A 17,900-nucleotide genomic window follows, 5' to 3' on the forward strand; every position below is an offset into this window, starting at 1 on the left:
CCAAAACTGCTCCTTCATTGATAGCTTGCAGATTCACATGGATGTACAACACATTCAGCCTCAACATTATATGACAGGGTTTCCCCCAGTGCATTGTAAGCCTGGCAGCCCGTCATGCTTTCCTAACCTGCTGGAGCTGCTGACTTAACTTGGATTAAACAGAAGTCCAAATAATTAATATTCATTTTAATTGGATTTTTTGATTTGTTGTTTTTAACACTAGTTGTGGGTTTAGATAGCATTTCACTGGCGTTTTCCCGTAGCATATAATTAGTAAAACAAGCTTATATTTCTTGTTGAAAAGTTACTTTTAAGTTAATTTCATGTGTACTAAGATATTTGCACTGGAAACTAGACAAAATACTTGGTAAGTTATTGTATTTTTGCAGTGTTGTTTCAAAATTAAACTTTTACGGCCATCTTCATCTTTATATTTGCTATCATTTTTGCAGAGTAAAAATTCAGGATTACAAAAAACAACGACCAGGACTGAAAGCAGAGATGCACAGAATATTTTATGCCTGATAAAATATCGAGGCGCAGCAGTAGTAGCTCTTTTCTGTGAAAAAAACATTGTAATGGACGTCAGGATTTGAAGGTGGGCGTCGCTCTGTGCTTACAACATGATCAAAGGTTAAAGCAGTTTCTTTTGTTTTTGCCTTGTCAGTTTATTCCAGATGATTTGGTGTTTGCTAAACTACTGAAGTTGCAAATGGTGCGTCGCCAGTCATTCGTGTGAAGCGGAGCGAGGTGAAAGGTTCAGATGTGGCGAGCGGCTCGTTTATTTTCTGCGTGTTGATTTTGGCTGAGCGTTCGTATAACTTCATTCTGATTTTGACATGTTTTCTTCGCTGATCGTTAATCATTTCTGTGTGGCAAGCTGCACCGTGAGGCAGATGGGGTCAGAAAGTGCTGCTGTTTTTAGTCTGTATCAGCAGTTAGATGAAGAATATAACAGAATAGCATCCATATTGTTTATTACTGGTCAAAAGATCAATGATGCTGATACAGCAGGGCATTTCAAGTCACTCCACAGTATCTCAGAAGGATAAGGATCTGGCCTTTGACCTCATTTTGCAAGTTTATATTTATCAATAAGTCTTTGCACTACAAAAACAAAATCTTACCAAGTAGTTTCTGTCTAATTTATAATGCAAATACCTTAGAAAACTTAAATTAAGACTAAACTAACTAATAAGTAATTTTCAGCAAGACACAGATGCTTGTTTTAGGTCAATAATTCCTTAATTTAGACAGAAAGGTACTAGTTCCAATGGCAGATTATTTCCCTTATGACATTGAAAAAATGTCTTGTTATAGGTGAAATAATCTGCCAATAGAACAGATACATTTTCATTAATATTAATTAATTATTTACTTAAAACAAGCTCCTATTTCTTGCTGAAAAGTTATTTGTAAGTTAGTTTGTCTTACTTCAAGTGTACTAATAAACTAGCACTAGAAACTGGACAGAAACTACTTGGTAAGATTTTGTGTTCTTGCAGCATATCCTGTAGATGGTCTCAAACCTAATGACAAGAAAAAGAGATATAAAATAATATTACTGACACTTATTGACATTTTTTTTTGGAAATGTACAATTATTATTTTGTAGAAGTATTTCAAAACTGCTAAAACAGAGCTTGCTTTATGTCGATAATTTTGTAATTTAAAAAAGGAACTAGTTTCACTTGTAGATTATTTCACTGGAGTTTGAAATTTCTCCCTCTGCTTGCATGGGTCCTCAAGTTAATAGACTATAATAAATTATCTTTACATAAGAGTGTGTGTGTGTGTTTTTTGTTGTGTGTGTTTGTGTTGCTCTGTGATGGACTGGCAATCTGTCCAGGATGTTCCCCGCCTCTCGAATGATGGCTGCTGGAGAAAGGCACCATTAACTCCCCTGCAACCTTGCGAGGATAAGCGAGTGTAGATAGATGGTTGGATGGATGGATGTCCAAATATGATTGGAAAACCACATGAGAGACGACTGTATGTGTCTACAATAGTCAGTACCACTCCAATCTGTCTGCGTCACAGTTGCAGTAGTGTTGTGGATCCACGCAGTCGCCCCGCAGGCCGCAGCCACACTGCTGGCTGCCTGGATGAGCTCCTCCCCAGTACGTCTGCTCACGGCCGGGGGCGCGGCCGCCGAGCCACCAGCTGAACGGAGACCCCTCTGAAACACACACACACAATGGATAGATGAAAATTTTGACAGAAATCAACTCTTTATCAATGTTTTTTAGGACCAGTTTACTCCAAATGTCCACGTGGACGTCAGGTTACTTTACACATAATTATAATTAACCAACATAAAAATCAAATATCAAACACCTGGTGAAGCTAGTTGTTAGTTTAGATGTTAATTATATATAGGACTCTTTTGTTGACTAATTATAATTCACATCATTAAAGAAAATCAACTTGTTGAAATAACCTAGACTTGCCTTAAAATTCCCCACTAAGAATTTGATTTTATTATCAAGTCTAACAGAAATTTAAACCTGTAAACAAGCTGTAGCACAGCAAACAGGACAGAAAATTAAGATACTGATTCAATCAAAAGAACGGTGTATTGAAATAATGTAGACCAAGGACTTCCTCCAGAATAACATATTTTTCTTAACTGCACAAAACAAAGAGCTTCCTTCTTGATCAAACTAACCGCAATCTAATTAAACATAATGTTTTAATACTCCTGATGAAAATTCTTAGTTTATTTTCCTTCTGTAAGTACATTTGTCTCCCACTTGAAGTGAACAATAAAGAGATGTTTTGGCTACATTTACCAGTTTTATCCATATTCGTGGTTCATAATACCACTTTTAAATGTTCGGCCTTGAAATAATAAAGAAAACACAAGAGCATCTCTACCTGGGGTGTTGAGAAGGCGGGACTTCCTGCAGTGGTAGGATAGTTCCTGTTCACAGTGCTCTGATTGGCCGATGGAGCCTAAAAGCTGCTCCTCTTCAGATGAGTAGCTGAAGTGGAGCAACTGTTGGTCCACACCAGAAACTGGTCGCAGTCTGGTCAGCTCAGTGTTGTTGTGCTGGATAATCATCCATGTGTCGCTTTCTGTAAACATAAAAATGTGTTGGTTTAATTATTACTTTCTAATTTTTTCGACAGAGAAAGCAATTGAGTGTAAATAATTCAGTGAAATTCATCTTTAAATCCAGCTTCAACCTTATTTTTTAATCCTTTTAACCAGATCAATTCACTCCACACTGCAAATAAACAAAATCTTTTTATTTTTGGTTTGGATTATAGTTCAAATATCTTAGTATACCTGAAATAACACAAAACTAATTCACAAGTAACTTTTCAGTAAGATATAGGAGCTTATTTTAAGTTTATAATTCCTTAATGTTGATGAAGAAGTACCATTTACTTTTAAGACATTTGATCTGTAATATGACAAAATATCCTTTTCTATTGGCAGACTGTTTCACTTGTAATAAATAATTTTAAATAATATTAAGGAATTATTAACCTAAAACAAAAGCTGAGAAGTTACTTGTAAGTTAGTTTAGTCTCATTTCCCATGACCAAAACACTTGGTAAGATGTTGTGTTTCTGAATCAGCAAATAATTAATTATGTAAGCTTGTTACAATTAACCAAATAAGAAGATAAGAGTTGAGTGGAAACAGTTGCTGCTGTCAGAAATTAATCTACAGCAACGACTTTGAAATGCAACGTACTGGACTAAATTAGGTTCTAGGTTATTGTATATCTTGTGAATTACTTTAATATTGTGAGTCGTACAAAACAAACATATAATTAAACATAACTGAACTGATCTATAGATGTAAATATAACAGAAAAACACAAAACTCTTTCCATGTGGGCCCATCGTAGAAAATATGGATAAACCCATTTGTTTATGTACGCTGGCTGGGTGGTTCTTCTTTTCTTTTGTTTGTTTGGAACAGAATCACAAAGTTTTTGTATGTTTCTCCTTCTTTTTAAGTGTAAAATAATTCCAGATGTTGCGTCTTTTTGTTTTATCGAAACATAAAACCTGTTAAAGACGAGACAGTGACATGAATTTTCACAGATTTTATCCCTAACATAAAGTCTTTGCCCTCAGTCAGGTTAATATACATGATTGTGATCAATTCCCTCCAGACATATAAGCTGCGACAATTTGAGTTTCACCAAAACTGCTGCATGTTATGAAACAACTGTCCTATCACTGTTTATATCATAATGTAAGCAGGTAAGAGGCTGGTAGGATGGATGACTGAATGATGTTATAATGGAGATTTAAAAAAAGCACAAGAAACATCAACGCTATCATAATAAAGATGATCGTGCACCAGGGGAGAAAAAGCATTTCAGGCAGGCAGGTAGAAAATAAGGTGAATCAGACTGAGATGAGTGAAGAATCATCATTTGCAATTATGCAAATTCCAAGCATTCAAAACAAAGTTACGACTTAATAGAGAGTTGGTGTGTGTGTGTGTGTGATACCTGTCATGTTGCAGTAGACCAGCTGTGGTTTGATGGGTCCGCTGCCGTCCACGTCGATGTAAAAATATCCCGACGTGTTGCCGCTGTGTTTGTACGCTTCACAGGACTGCTCATACACAGCTGGGAGGAAAAATAATGAGAACATCGTCAGGAAGTCGCCTAGAGGAGCAGAGACAGGGATGAAGACCAAACACTGCTGGAAAAAATTATGATTGCTGCTTCACATGGAAACACACTGGACAAGAAATGTCTCTGACTAGAGTTTGCAAATAACCTCCTTTCGGATAATTGCTACATCAAAGATTAACTTTCAGCAGGCAACAAGTTGTTTAACTCCAACTGACTTCTTTAAAAAACATGTAGACAGACACATCCCAGGGTCCTAAAAAGATGTTTGTTTATTTAAAATGGGTCAAATCATTGAGAAAACATCTGAAGAAATTGCAGAAGCTACTAAAACTTGATTAAAAGTTGTGCAACACGTTATTAAAAACTGGAAGGAAAGTGAGGAAGATATGTGACCGGAAAAAAAATCATAAATGGTCGGAGATCATTTAAACTTTTTGTGCACTGCAAAAACACAAAATCCTACCAAGTATTTTTAGTCTAATTTCTAGTGCAAATATCTTAGTACACTTGAAAAAAACTAATTTATAGCTTTTCAGCAAGATTTAGGACCTTGTTTTAGGTCAATAATTCATTAACATTGATGAAAAAGTACTAATTCCATTGGTTGATTATTTAACTTATAACATGGGAAATATTTGTTCTTATAAGTGAAATAATCTGCCAATGTAACAAGAACTGTTTTGTAAATATTAATGAATTATTCACTTCAGCTCCTATATCTTACTAAAGGTTACCTGTAACTTAGATTTGTCTTATTCAAGTGTACTAAGATAATTGCATTAGAAACTAAGATTTTTTTGTTTTTGTAGTGCAATGTTTATACAGTTAAACTTATTGAAACTTAGAGTACAATATTTCAGAAATGATACACAGCGAATACATTATTTTAACCAAACAACAAGCAAAACAGATTTGTAAAAACAGAAAGCGAATAATTAAAAGGAACCGAGATTAAAAAAATAATTTTAAAAAAGTCAGATAAAGTGTAAAAGTCTAAAGTCTAAAAACACAACATGTAAGCTTAAAAATAAACGTTTACGGTTTATTCGTAGGAATAATGCTCCAATCTCTGACTCACAGCTGTGGCAGGTGGCGCCGCTGTAGCCGCTGTCGGAGCAGTTGCAGTGGAAGACGGTCCAGGTCTGACTGCAGTAGCCGCCATGTTCACAGCGACTCGGAGAGCACCTAAAAGACAAATACGGAAAGATTCTTCACGATTTTAACATTTCTTTAGTCCGCTGATGCCTGTAATTAGTCTGAGTTTGGGGTTTATCAGATGTTTGCCCACTCAAAATTGATTTATTTCGCAAAACCGCGATGAAAACACTTTTGTTTAACATGATTAACAACCGGATGTTGACGCCGGTAAAAACGACGAAGAAGAAGATGACAGGAAGTTATTGGAGGATGATGTTTTTTTTAAAGACTTATTGAATATGGAAATAGGTTTTAATAAGGAACTGAAATATGAAAATGTGGTTGCTTCATAGTAATGAAGGAAAAGGAAATATATCTCGTTTTTTTGAAAAATACTGGTCTCATTAGGAGAAATTGACGAAAGGCAATGAGTAATAAAATCCAAGAGATGGCAGTAGTCCAACAGTGGATGCAAGGTACCGTTAAAATCTAAAGAAGAAGAAGAAGAAGAAACATAGTCACGTGATTTTAATGAAAACACCGAAATTGTGTTTTTTTTTCATAATTTGCGGAATACGGCCAAAATTTTGCGCACATTTGTAATGGAAACGCAGCAACTGATGACGATCAGACCGTCAGTTGCGTCTGATTAGCAGCAGCAGGCTTTTGTTTTGATCCCTTTTCTTATTGATCTCAATTATTTAACTCTCTACCTTTTGCTTGTTGAGCACAGCAAACGTGCACAACTCTTTCCTGTGACCATAAAATATTTAAGTTGGCATAAAAATAGTCGAACAAATCTACAGTTCAGTTAAAAAAAAAAAACAACCGCTTTCTGTGTAGTGCTGAATCCTTTTATGATGGACTTCTGAAGAAATGTTCTTTTTTGTTCTGATGTTTTGAACAGACCTGTGTTTGTTAAGGTAGAAAAAGCTAAATGTGTGGAGTTGTGGGGTACAGAGGTGACGCAGAGCTCCCTTCGGATTGCATTCAATTTGTGCTGTTAATGGACTGTTTGTCTAATAATACTCTTTGCTGGTTGCAGCAGCACTAACCTGCCTCAGCCCTCCCCCTGCAGAAAATACAGTAATAACCTGCTGAGGAATATAAGGTACCATGCTGAAACAGTGTTGCTGAGTTCATTTTCCACCTGACATTCCTGCAGAAATTGTCCCAGGTGGCTCATATCAAATCAGCAGGGTAACACAGAGGGAGCACACTGTATATTTTTCTGTTTTTACAGGAAAACAGATTCTTTTTTTCTCTTTGTTCCAACTGAAAAGTCAGATCTGTGGAGGAGCTGTAGTCTGATGAATTGTGATGCAAAACCTGAGAGACATTTAATTAAAATCATTCAAGCAGTTTCTCCCTATCTGCCAAGGATTTGTGGATACTAGTGTCTGAGTCCATGTTCACGTCCTGTGGTTGTTTATGTGGAGAGCAGCTGAGTGTGTGTTTGGGTTTTTTAGCGACTGTCTTGTTTCCTCTCAGGCTCTAAAATCGTGTTTATAATTGCTGCAATTGTCTCATTAATCGTGCCGCTGTTTGGTGTAAAGCCAAAACAGAAAAACGATTAGCTTTCCTTCGCATTTCTGCATCTTTCTAACCTCTGAGATTCGAGCTAATTCTGAGCAGACATGAAATATGATACTTTCATTTTGTCACATGGTAATAACTGTAAATGCAAAATATTATCCTGAGGTAAATGCAAAAAATTCAGAAAGTAGAAGTTGCATAACCTAATTATTTGTTGACTACAAACGTGACCACAGTCGCCTGAACACTGTGGATTATGAATGATCAGAGAAAAGTCGCTACATCTTGGGGCTGCATATCTTTGATGAGATTTCACTTACAGAACCAACAATAAAATATCTTAAAAATGTAAAATGCTGAATTTGAGGAAGGAAGGAAAGAGCTAAGGAAGGGATAAAGGAGAACATGAATGGATGGATGGATGGAAATGGGAAGAAGGATGGAAAGAAATCAAAGCAAAGAAGGAAGGAAGGGGGAAATTAAGAAAGGAAGAAAGAAGTGGAAGGATAGATTTGTTTTCTGACTTATCTATAAAAACTGCATCTTAAAGGTTCAAATAAAGCTTTTTTTAGGTGTCACACTTTCTGTATCATGTCAGAGTAATCAACATTGTTTAAACTACAAACCTGTCAATTATTCCACACATGTCAATCTGCAGGTTGCTGTAATTTCCCAGCTGTTGCACCGCGATCAGGTCCATAATCCTGCCGTCCAGACTGAGTAAACGCATGCAGCCCTGGAAGGAACTGAAGTGATTTCTACATCCTGGAGCATCTCCAGCAGGACAACCTGAGGAGAAGACAAGACAGTTATGATGCTAAAGTTTAATTTAGACTGATCTGCTCAGTTAGGATCTGTTTCAGCTCTTACCACCGAAGAAGAGGTGACTTTCTACTGCGACAGGAAATGACGGGCTGGCCTGAGCGCTGCCGCCTTCATCTTTATCCACACAGACACTCAGATGACTTCGACCGGAGGTCAGTGCCACTGAATGCCACTGGCCGTCACTGAGTGCAGAACCTTAAAGACAGATTCCCATTTAAAATCCTTTATTACACTGCAAAAACATCAAATCTGGCAAGTCTTTTTGGTCTAGTTTCTAGGACAAATATCTTGAAATAAGACAAAATTAACCTACAAGTAACTTTTCAGCAAGATACAGGAGCTTTTAATTCCTTAATATTGATGAAAAAAATTTGTTCCATTGGCAGATTATTTCACTTTATAACAATAAATTTTTCCCATGTTACAAGTGAAATAATCTGCCAGTGGAACAAAAATCTTTTCATCAATTTTAAGGATTTTCTTTACTTAAAACAAGCTCTCATATCTTGTTAAAAAGTTATTTATACATTAGTTTTGTCTTATTTTAAGTGTGCTACAATATTTGCACTAGAAACTAGAAAAAAAAACTTGGTAAGATTTAGTTTTTTTGCAGTGCGGTAACTAATCCATACTGCAAAGACACAAAATGTTACAAGGTATTTTTGCCTAGTTTCTAGTGCAAATGTCTTAGTTCATTTAAAATAAGACAAAATGAACTTTTCAGCATAAAATAGGACCTTTTTGAAGTCAGTAAACCCTTAATGTTGATTTAAATCAGTTCCACTGGCAGATTATTTCAAACATGGGAAAAATGTCCTGTTATAATTATACTTAAAATAATTTACTTAAAATATGGTCCTATATCTTGCTGAAAAATTACTTGCGAGTTTGTTTTGTCTTATTTTAAATGTATTAAGATATGTACACTAGAAACTTGTCAAAAACACTCTGTGGGATTTAGAGTTTTTACAGTGCAAGCCTATCACCAGCTTTTTGGAAATCATGTCTCATAATTAAGAAAGCATTTCAAGGCGCATTCATACATATTGACAGCAGAAACAGCAGCAGCAGGTTAGTTGCACTCTTTCTGTGATTGACTTGTTCCAAACCCACACAGAGCTTCGTCAGACCTCAGTATCTGTTTGTTGTTGAAGTGCATCAATATCTCATTATATCCTTTGTCAATTTTTTTCCTCTGGCAACGATTTGGCAACATAATTTCAACATCTTGGGGTATTGTGCAGTGTCCTCTTCCAGGGACCAAACAACATGTGTAATCTAATATTTATTCATAAAGCTATTGTCGTTGCTAATAAGGTAAAATTGTATATAGATTTTGTATGTACATTCTTCACCAAACGGTAAATGATATTACAACTTTGCAAATCCATATACATTTACATAGAGTAACTAAATAGTAGTGGCTCTCAGAAGTTTTTTTTTTTTTGTATAACCGGTGGGTGAAATGTGTTTGCATTTGGAAAGTTGTTTCTTACCTGACCGCTCTTAAATTGCTTTAATAACATTTGATATGGTTAAAAGGAATTTAATTGAATTTTAATGTACCATCAGTAACTGAAATCTATTATGACAACCACAAATCAAAATTCTTATCATGATAAAATAAAATTTCATGATAAATGATAAACTGTATGATAAAAGACCATCCCTAGGTAGGGGTCCTTCACACTGGATAGTAATGAAAGGATACAACCTAATCACATTTACAGCAGACTAAATAAAGTAGCATATTAAAGCAACACTTTGCAACACGGCTGCTGTGCGCTTGACTTTTATCCATTGTTCTGGCTGCAACACATGGGATCTCACAAAACAGCTAAACAATCCCACTCTACAAGCAAAAGTAAATAAATGCTGTGCTAAGGCCCCTGACAGAGAGGTCAGTCACCTCTGAAGATCCCAACGGGGGCAAAAGTATGCACCCTTGTAAATTGGGCAGGTTTCTGAGGGACAAAACCCATTTGTCATGCAGTCAAAAAGAAGCGCTGTCGCCGAGTTTAGGGACAAGATGACGTGAGGAAGAGAAAAATCAGTTGCTCGAAAGGTTTTTAACAGTTTTTGTGCTACTCAGACTAACTTCATACTTCAGGGTCACCATGTGATCAACTACCAGCAATCAGTAAAAAACATATGTTCAGATTATAATGCAACAGCAACATTGTCAATATGCATATTTGTTGGTGCGCTACATCTTTTTAAAATCCCCTTTAAAGTTGCAGTATATAATTTTTACAAAAAAAAAATGTTTTTTACATATTTATTCAGACTATGTCATCTGAGATATAAAAAAATCTAGCTCTTGGCAGTGCTACTATTGCAGTTTGCAGAAATGCATCACTCCTGGTCAAAAACAACCAATCAGATCCAGGAAGCGGGTCTTCGCGCTGTTAATCATGCTTGTGTATAAATTGTTCCAGGCGCTAATGGTGAAGAAACAACATACAAAGAGAATGGAGTTCCGACTGTAAAAATATTGAGTTAATTTGTTACTTGTAGTCAAATTAAGTTTGTCAAACTCAATTTATTTATGTTTAACATGAGAACCTAATAAACAAAATATATTGACCTGATATCAAAGTTGAAAAAAAAATAGGTTCTGTAAAACATGCTTGTCAAACAAGATGGCCATTCTGGGGTGGATCAATAGAAATTGGACTGAATTAGAGAAAAAAATCCAGAATCTCCACAAATGAAATGTTTGAAAACAGACAATTTGATTACTCCATGAAATCAATTTATCGCCCAGCCTTGGCCTAGATTGGGGTACGTTGAGCCATCCCTTGATGCTAGGAATCAGTAAAAAAAAACATTGATCTTGTGGCCAAATGGTTAGGAGGAAGGCCTCATTAAACAAAGTTTCTAAATGTAAGAAACTAATGGGGAAAGTGCTTCGATTTTTACAATTTTCACTTTTCAAAGTAAATTTATTCCATCATAAGTTTTATAGCAATTATGTGTAGACAATATTATATATTTTTTAATTTGTTTTATATATCAATCATGCTATGTATGAGCTGCAACATAAACCGAAGATAAAAGTGTAGCATTTTAGGTGTGTGTACTAACAAAGTTTAAATTTTAGCTTTGGGGTCAGTTGAATCATGAGACAATTTATTTTGGAATCGTGGTAAGACTTTATTTGAAGGGGTGTGCATAACTGACATGACAGTGTCATAAGCATGAAGGAGTCTTCATGAATGTTTATCACTGTTGTCATGAAGTGTCATTTGGTAAATAATGACATTTTAATGCAAAATTGACACTTTTCATGCAGGTTTTAATTAAATTTTGCATTAAAAGTGTAAGTATTTACAGAATAATGCAAAACTGACACATTTAATGGATTTTTAATGCAACATTTTGTGCAACTTTACATTAAGTGTAATTATTTAACAAATAACACTTAAAACAGACATTCATGAAGACTCCTTCATGTTTATGACAGGTGTTATGTGAGTCTTATGCACTCCCCTTCAAATAAAGTGTTGCTGGAGTAGCTATATAATGGAAACAATTATGTTTACACTCGTTCCGATTGTTTTAAGGGATGCACAACATCCTGAAACATATGCAGATACATAACTGTGACCAAACTTTGCTACTTGTTTATGGTTTCTTATGACAATAGACTACTGATTAAATTGTAGTCTAGAAGTGGTGTTTAGCTGACCTGCACTGAGCTCCAGCAGAACCCGTCCTCCTTTCTGGATCTGGAGGCGGAGTTTCGCCTCGTTCAGAAACAACCAGGCCACGCCTCCCTGTTGAGGGAGCTCAAAGGTGAGCAGAAGCCCCGCCTTGTTCCAGGTCCGAAACTGAAACCCAATCGACACGCTCCCCGAAGACGACGGCGTTGTCCATGGCAACTGGAGGAAGCTCTGGAGGCCGGGAAACGTCACGGCAACAGGAACTGGCTCGGCACAGGAAAAGGTCACATTGCCCTTGAAAAACAAAAAAGAAAAAAAAAACTTAGAGTGAACTAAATGATTACTGGAGAGCTAAAGCATTAGAAAACATGAATATTAATCAGCTGCAGAGGGCGCGTTGATGTGGCCTCTGTCACGGTGATCTCATCAGCGAGTCTCCTTTAGGAGGACAACTGTATTTCCATATTGATAACAGCAAAGCTTGGGATAAGATTAGAAACGAATACTTAAAAATACCAAAGTCACCTCACGCAACGGTAAAAGATAAAAAAAATCAAAAACAGAAAAAAGAGAGCGCCCTGCATCATCAGATTGTTGTTTTCAGTAGTGATGATGAAACTGTCCATTGCTCAGGGTGCAGCAGTAAACTATAACAGTGCCAGATATACGGGAAGTTTTATTCCCAGTTGCTTTTACAATGCAATGGAAGCACAGATGACATGTAAAAACTCTTTGTGGTGCACTTAAAATGACGTGCAATGATTCAAGTCTCAGTAGGCTTCATTGCCTCATGAAAATGTTACCTTAAAAACCCTGGGAACTGACAAGATATCTCCTCCACCTCTTTTCTTATTAGGCGTCCTCCGCAGAACGTTAAAAAGCACTTTGTAGTTTTCTGCAGCGGAAGTGGCCGTAAGTTTGCTGACAGTCCCTTTCAGAGTTAGAGCCTCATTACAACACCTGACTTCAAGAGTCTGAACATGTTCGTCCACAGTCTGAATTTGCTTTTAATATCCCCAGCAGGAGTTCCTCACACTTTCTCCTAAGAGCGATGGCTCCTTTAATGTCTGTAGAAACATTAAAGGCTCTGATACAGCTGAAATAAGAAGAAAATTAAACGGGAAAAACACTATTAGGACACTTTAAATGTCGAGTTTCTCTTTCTGCTGTTAATGTTTTTGTTTCTTTACCATTTTATTTATAAAGAACCATCTTCCTCTCAAGATGAAGCGAAAAAGTGTGAGCAGGTAACCAAAATTAACCCCAGCTACAAAAAAATAATAAACGATTCTAACTGGAACCTGGTAAATTATTTCTAATCATTTACAACAATGAAAGCATATAAAGAAATAATTACACTGAAAAAAAAACAAAATTTTACCAGTTTCAAGTTCAAATATCTTAGTACACTTGAAATAAGACAAAACTAACTTATAAGTAACTTTTCAAACAACATATGAGTTTGTTTTACACCAATTCCTTGATATTAATGAAAAAGTACTTATATATTATATAAAGTACGATTTCACTTATGTCTAATACTTTCTCATCAATATTAAGGAATTATAGACTTTAAACAAACTCCTATGTTGTGCTGAAAACTTACTTATAAGTTAGTTTTGTCAATGTACTAAGATATTTGCACTAGATACTAGTCCAAACAGATTTGTGTCCCTGCAGATCTTTTCACCAAAAAACAATTCTGATGCGGATTTGATTGTTTTCAAAATGTCTGCCATGTCAATAGGCATGTCGCATTTTACCCGGCTTTTATTTCTATGAGACATGTGTCATAATTCTGCACCAGAAGAAGCCAGACGCAGTAAATCAGGATGTAAACAATGACTGAAAATTATAACTATAAAATTATAAAAATTAATCGAATTGACCCTCAAGACCTGCTGTGTGAACGTAGCCACAGATCTATTTTTAAAACCAGTCTGAATAGATACTCCTAGCAGAGGAGCAGTCCTAGTGGTTGATTAAACTTACCACTAGAGAAACTTTGTGGTCCTTGACTTTAGCGAGTTCGATCAGGTTGAGACCGTTGAACAGCAAGTTTTCCAGGCAGCCGTGGAAGTTCCTCTTGGAGTGAAATGGCTTGTGAGACCCGAGAGCCTGAACTGCCCCCACGCTCAGCTGTGATCCCAAACACAGATTATTAGCAACGCAGAACCGTGGATTTATGCTGTAAGCTGAGGCAGCTTTTCAGTTCATCAAACCTCTTGTATGTCGAGGTGGTGGAACTGTGGCGGGATTTTAACCCTCAGTGTGTGTTTATCCACTGTGAGGTTGAGGTGAAGGCCGTGCAGCTCCACTGCCACATGGTGCCAATGCTGATCATCCAAAAGGCTTCCAAGAGCTGCAAGACGTTGAGGTTCAGCAGATAAAGTCCTACCTAAAATTACATAGACAAAAAAATGTAAGTTATTAAGTTTTCAATAGAGTAAAAGTTTCTTTTCTGCTCTGAATGTTTTCATTCAGTTCAGACTACTGGGGGGGGATCACGGCGAGGTCACCTTCTCCAAATTCGCTGGAGACTCCTGTCAACATCTATATACCAGCAGCGAAAAACAGAAGCCAAATATGTTATGAAGCCTAATTTGAAAGACTACAGAGGGAACGCATCATTAATCATAAATGAGCACCAGCAGACCTGAATTAGTGAATGCATTCCAGAATCCCCAAAGAACTGAGAGAAAAAAAACTTGTTTCTGCTGTAAGACGGAAGAGTAGAAAGAACTGAATACAATATAGCATTAAAAATGCATAAGATATTAGCAAGGCAACATCAATTTTAACTTCAGAGAGAAAATGTAAAGTTTGGTAAAAAAAACAGAGGAACATGTTTTAATATTTTGTGAGTTTACACTGCAAAAACACAAAATCTTACTAAGTATTTTTTTAAATAAGACAAAACTCACTTGGTTACTTGGTTCATGTAAATAATTCCTTTGTTACAAGTAAAATAGTACTCGATTAAAAGAGTTCTATTTCCACTATTTATAACATGGAAAAATGTCTTGCTGTAAGTGAAAAATCTGCCAATCTAGCAAGTACGTTTACATCAATATCAAGGAATAATTGACTTAAAACAAGCTCACATATCTTGTTGAAAAGTTCCTTGTAAGTTAATTTTGTCTTATTTCAATTGTAGTAAGCTATTTAGACCAGAAACTGGACTAAAGTACTTTGTAAGACTTTGTGTTGTTTGCAGTGCAAAGTATTTCACTAAAAGTTTAAAGTAAAAAAAAATGCAACTTCACTTACATGGAGAAAAATGCTGTGAAAGTTTTAGTATATTAAAAACAAAGAGAAGCAGCAGTCAATAAAAGACGACAGCACAACATGAAAGCAAATTAGATTTCTTGACTTGCATTGATTAATGGAACAATGGAACAGTTATTAGTTTGTATGAAGTAGTGAGACCAGGAAGATGACTGCATGATAGAATCTCTCCAGAGGGAAGATTTCATTACAACTTGAATAATTGAAAAGAAAAAGTAAAAACGGGAATCAATATGAGAGTGCAAACAAGGAGAATGAATTGATATTCATTTATGAAGTAGTTTCTGTCTTTGCTCTTCCATATCACAGTCTGAAGCTCCACCCACCCATTACTGAACATTTTGCAAGTTGAAACAAAGGGTCATTTATTTTAGGCATCAATAAATGTACAGTTTGCAAGAAAAAAAAACATAACCCTCGCACTATTTCAATTTCAGTACGCTTTATATATATATATATATATATATATATATATATGCATATATCACAGTTGCAATAAAGTAGTGCATAACCATGAATTGGAAGGAAAATGATGAGGATAAATATGTGTGATTACAATATCGACTATGATTAACATACACTTTCAAGAATTTTCTTCATCAAAATGTCACTAACAAACTTTGTGAGATTCTGCAACTGAAATTATGCGTTAATGTGATGATTGACGGCAGTGAAAGTCAGTCCAATTAGCTAAATATATTATTAACATGCAAAATTGGGAAGCTTTGCACTGAAACTGTCACAAGTTTTCTTCTTAAGTGTTATCTGTCCATATTTTAGCCCCTGAATCAGATTTTTTGGGATTGTGGATATGAATGTTTTTTGACGCTGCCATCACAACGATTGACAGTGATGTTTCAGAAAACGGATTGAATAATAAGAGAACAATTGTATTTATTTATACAAATATTGATTTACACAAAAATGGACTCCATTCACCAATAGGTGCATGACAAAACATTTTGAAAATCACTTTCTTTCCACTCTTATACACACAATTGCATTGGTCCATCACAGAAAATCTAAATAAAATGCACTGAATATATTTTGTGGTATTGTGACAAAAAAAAAATAATCAAGGATTATGTATACACATCATGTTATGACAAGCATATCAGGGCTATTGTAGGTAGAAAAAAAGAGTAGTAAATTTCCTCCAAAAAAAATCTGAAATTGTGATTTCGGAATTTCTTTTTAGAAAAAACAAGAACATTTCTGAGTTCCAACAGTCAAAAATTTGCCAAGAAAAAAAATTTGAGATTAATCTCAGAAATGAAAGAAAGAAAAAAAATGTTGAAATTTCTGAGTTTGAAAAGTGAAAAACGTACTAGAAAAACTCTGGGAAATCTTTCCAAAATTTTGTAAGAAAAAAAATGGAAATTCCTGAGTTTCAAAAGTTTAAAAATTTTGACTTTTGGAAAATTTCTGATTTTTTTCCTGTAAAATTTCTGAGATTAATCTGAAAATCTCAGATTTTTTGCCGTAAATGTACTACTCCTTTTTTGTATCTACAATTGTCCTTATACTCCAATAATGGAGTGCTTTGAATTTTTGTTCTGAAAAATTGAGGTGCAGAATATAAAAGCCAAATATTGCTCCAAGCAAATGAGTCCTTGCACCAGATTGTGATCTGAATTGTAATAGAGGTCACTGTAATCAATGAGCTCCTTGCTGATGGGATCATAAATATTGAATATTGAGAAAGAGTCGGCAACCAGACATGAAAAGATGAAACATTGGTGTCTGTTTTATATCATCTGTTTTGTCCACTGTGTCTCAATGTGGGGAGGAACTAAAAGAATTAAGATGCTAAATAAAATTAATTACTTCCTGGCTGTAAAACTGTCCCAACTTACTCAGCATAACTTTCACTAAAAAGCATATTCATAAATGAATAGATGCTAATAACCATGGGATGTTTTATTAAAGTTGCAGGTGGTCGGATTGGCTGTTTAATTGATTCCTGAAAGTTCTCCTAAATACTTTCAGTGAAGTAACTGTAAATCACGTCCCACCATAAATTTCATTAGGCCGAGCAGGAGGTCTGATTATGCTGCAGCATTATCCCACATACTCTGATATAACCATTTTAATCACCTCCAACCTTAATTATCAAACACTGGAAAGGAAAATGTTGTGTGTGCAATGAGAATGGTAAGCCATTTGGGATTTTATTACATCACTTATCAAAAAGTAAATAAATAAATAGATCATCATAATTACTGGCCACAGCAGAGGACTTGAATATTAGTGTTGAAAATTTGGCAAACATAAAGTTCAGATGCATATCAGCATTAATTTGTTTTTCTAGCTTGATTAAAATAAAATGAATGAAATTGATGTGAATTGTGAGTTGGTGTTTATGGGTAAACGTAACACACCAGGCTGATATATCAATGAACTTTACCATAACAAAAAATACAAAAATCATCCCTAAGAGGATCATAATTGTTAATTTATTTGTAACCTACTATTTCAGAAAACTTAACAACTCATGCAGATGATAGCAGTGACTTTTATGACCAGTGTCTTGAATAACAAAAGATTTACTTTTTAAAAACTGTGGTTTGTATGTTTTAAAATAAATGTTGTATTAGGTCGTACTGTTGCTTTTTAAAGTATATCTTCTCTGAAGGAGAATGAGTCGTCGTTAGCGCAGCAAAGTGGAGCATGACTGAGCTCCAGGCCAATGTACAAATCAGATGAACGAAATTACAAAGTCTGAAACCAAGACTTCTGATCCGTGGATGAAGGGTTTCCGAAGTAAAACAAAGAGAAAGGCAGAAACTGAAATAATGAGGATCAGAAATATAAAAATCATTCAACCAAGAGACCCAAATAC

General features: G+C 35.5%; 1 protein-coding gene across 1 annotated transcript in view; it reads right to left on the minus strand.

Moving 5' to 3' along the window:
- Nucleotides 1-17,900, minus strand: part of LOC116722249 (contactin-associated protein-like 4) — a 104,652-nt gene that overhangs the window by 35,606 nt on the left and 51,146 nt on the right. Inside the window, exons 6-14 of the mRNA XM_032566456.1 lie at nucleotides 13,993-14,168; nucleotides 13,763-13,909; nucleotides 11,797-12,064; nucleotides 8,151-8,300; nucleotides 7,907-8,069; nucleotides 5,686-5,792; nucleotides 4,479-4,598; nucleotides 2,878-3,078; nucleotides 2,017-2,179 (exon numbers count right to left, since the gene is read on the minus strand). Coding sequence (XP_032422347.1) covers nucleotides 2,017-2,179; nucleotides 2,878-3,078; nucleotides 4,479-4,598; nucleotides 5,686-5,792; nucleotides 7,907-8,069; nucleotides 8,151-8,300; nucleotides 11,797-12,064; nucleotides 13,763-13,909; nucleotides 13,993-14,168 — 1,495 coding nt within the window. The remainder of the gene's footprint in view (nucleotides 1-2,016; nucleotides 2,180-2,877; nucleotides 3,079-4,478; nucleotides 4,599-5,685; nucleotides 5,793-7,906; nucleotides 8,070-8,150; nucleotides 8,301-11,796; nucleotides 12,065-13,762; nucleotides 13,910-13,992; nucleotides 14,169-17,900) is intronic.

The sequence above is a fragment of the Xiphophorus hellerii genome, chromosome 6 (assembly GCF_003331165.1).
Source record: "Xiphophorus hellerii strain 12219 chromosome 6, Xiphophorus_hellerii-4.1, whole genome shotgun sequence".
Classification (NCBI taxonomy): domain Eukaryota; kingdom Metazoa; phylum Chordata; class Actinopteri; order Cyprinodontiformes; family Poeciliidae; genus Xiphophorus; species Xiphophorus hellerii.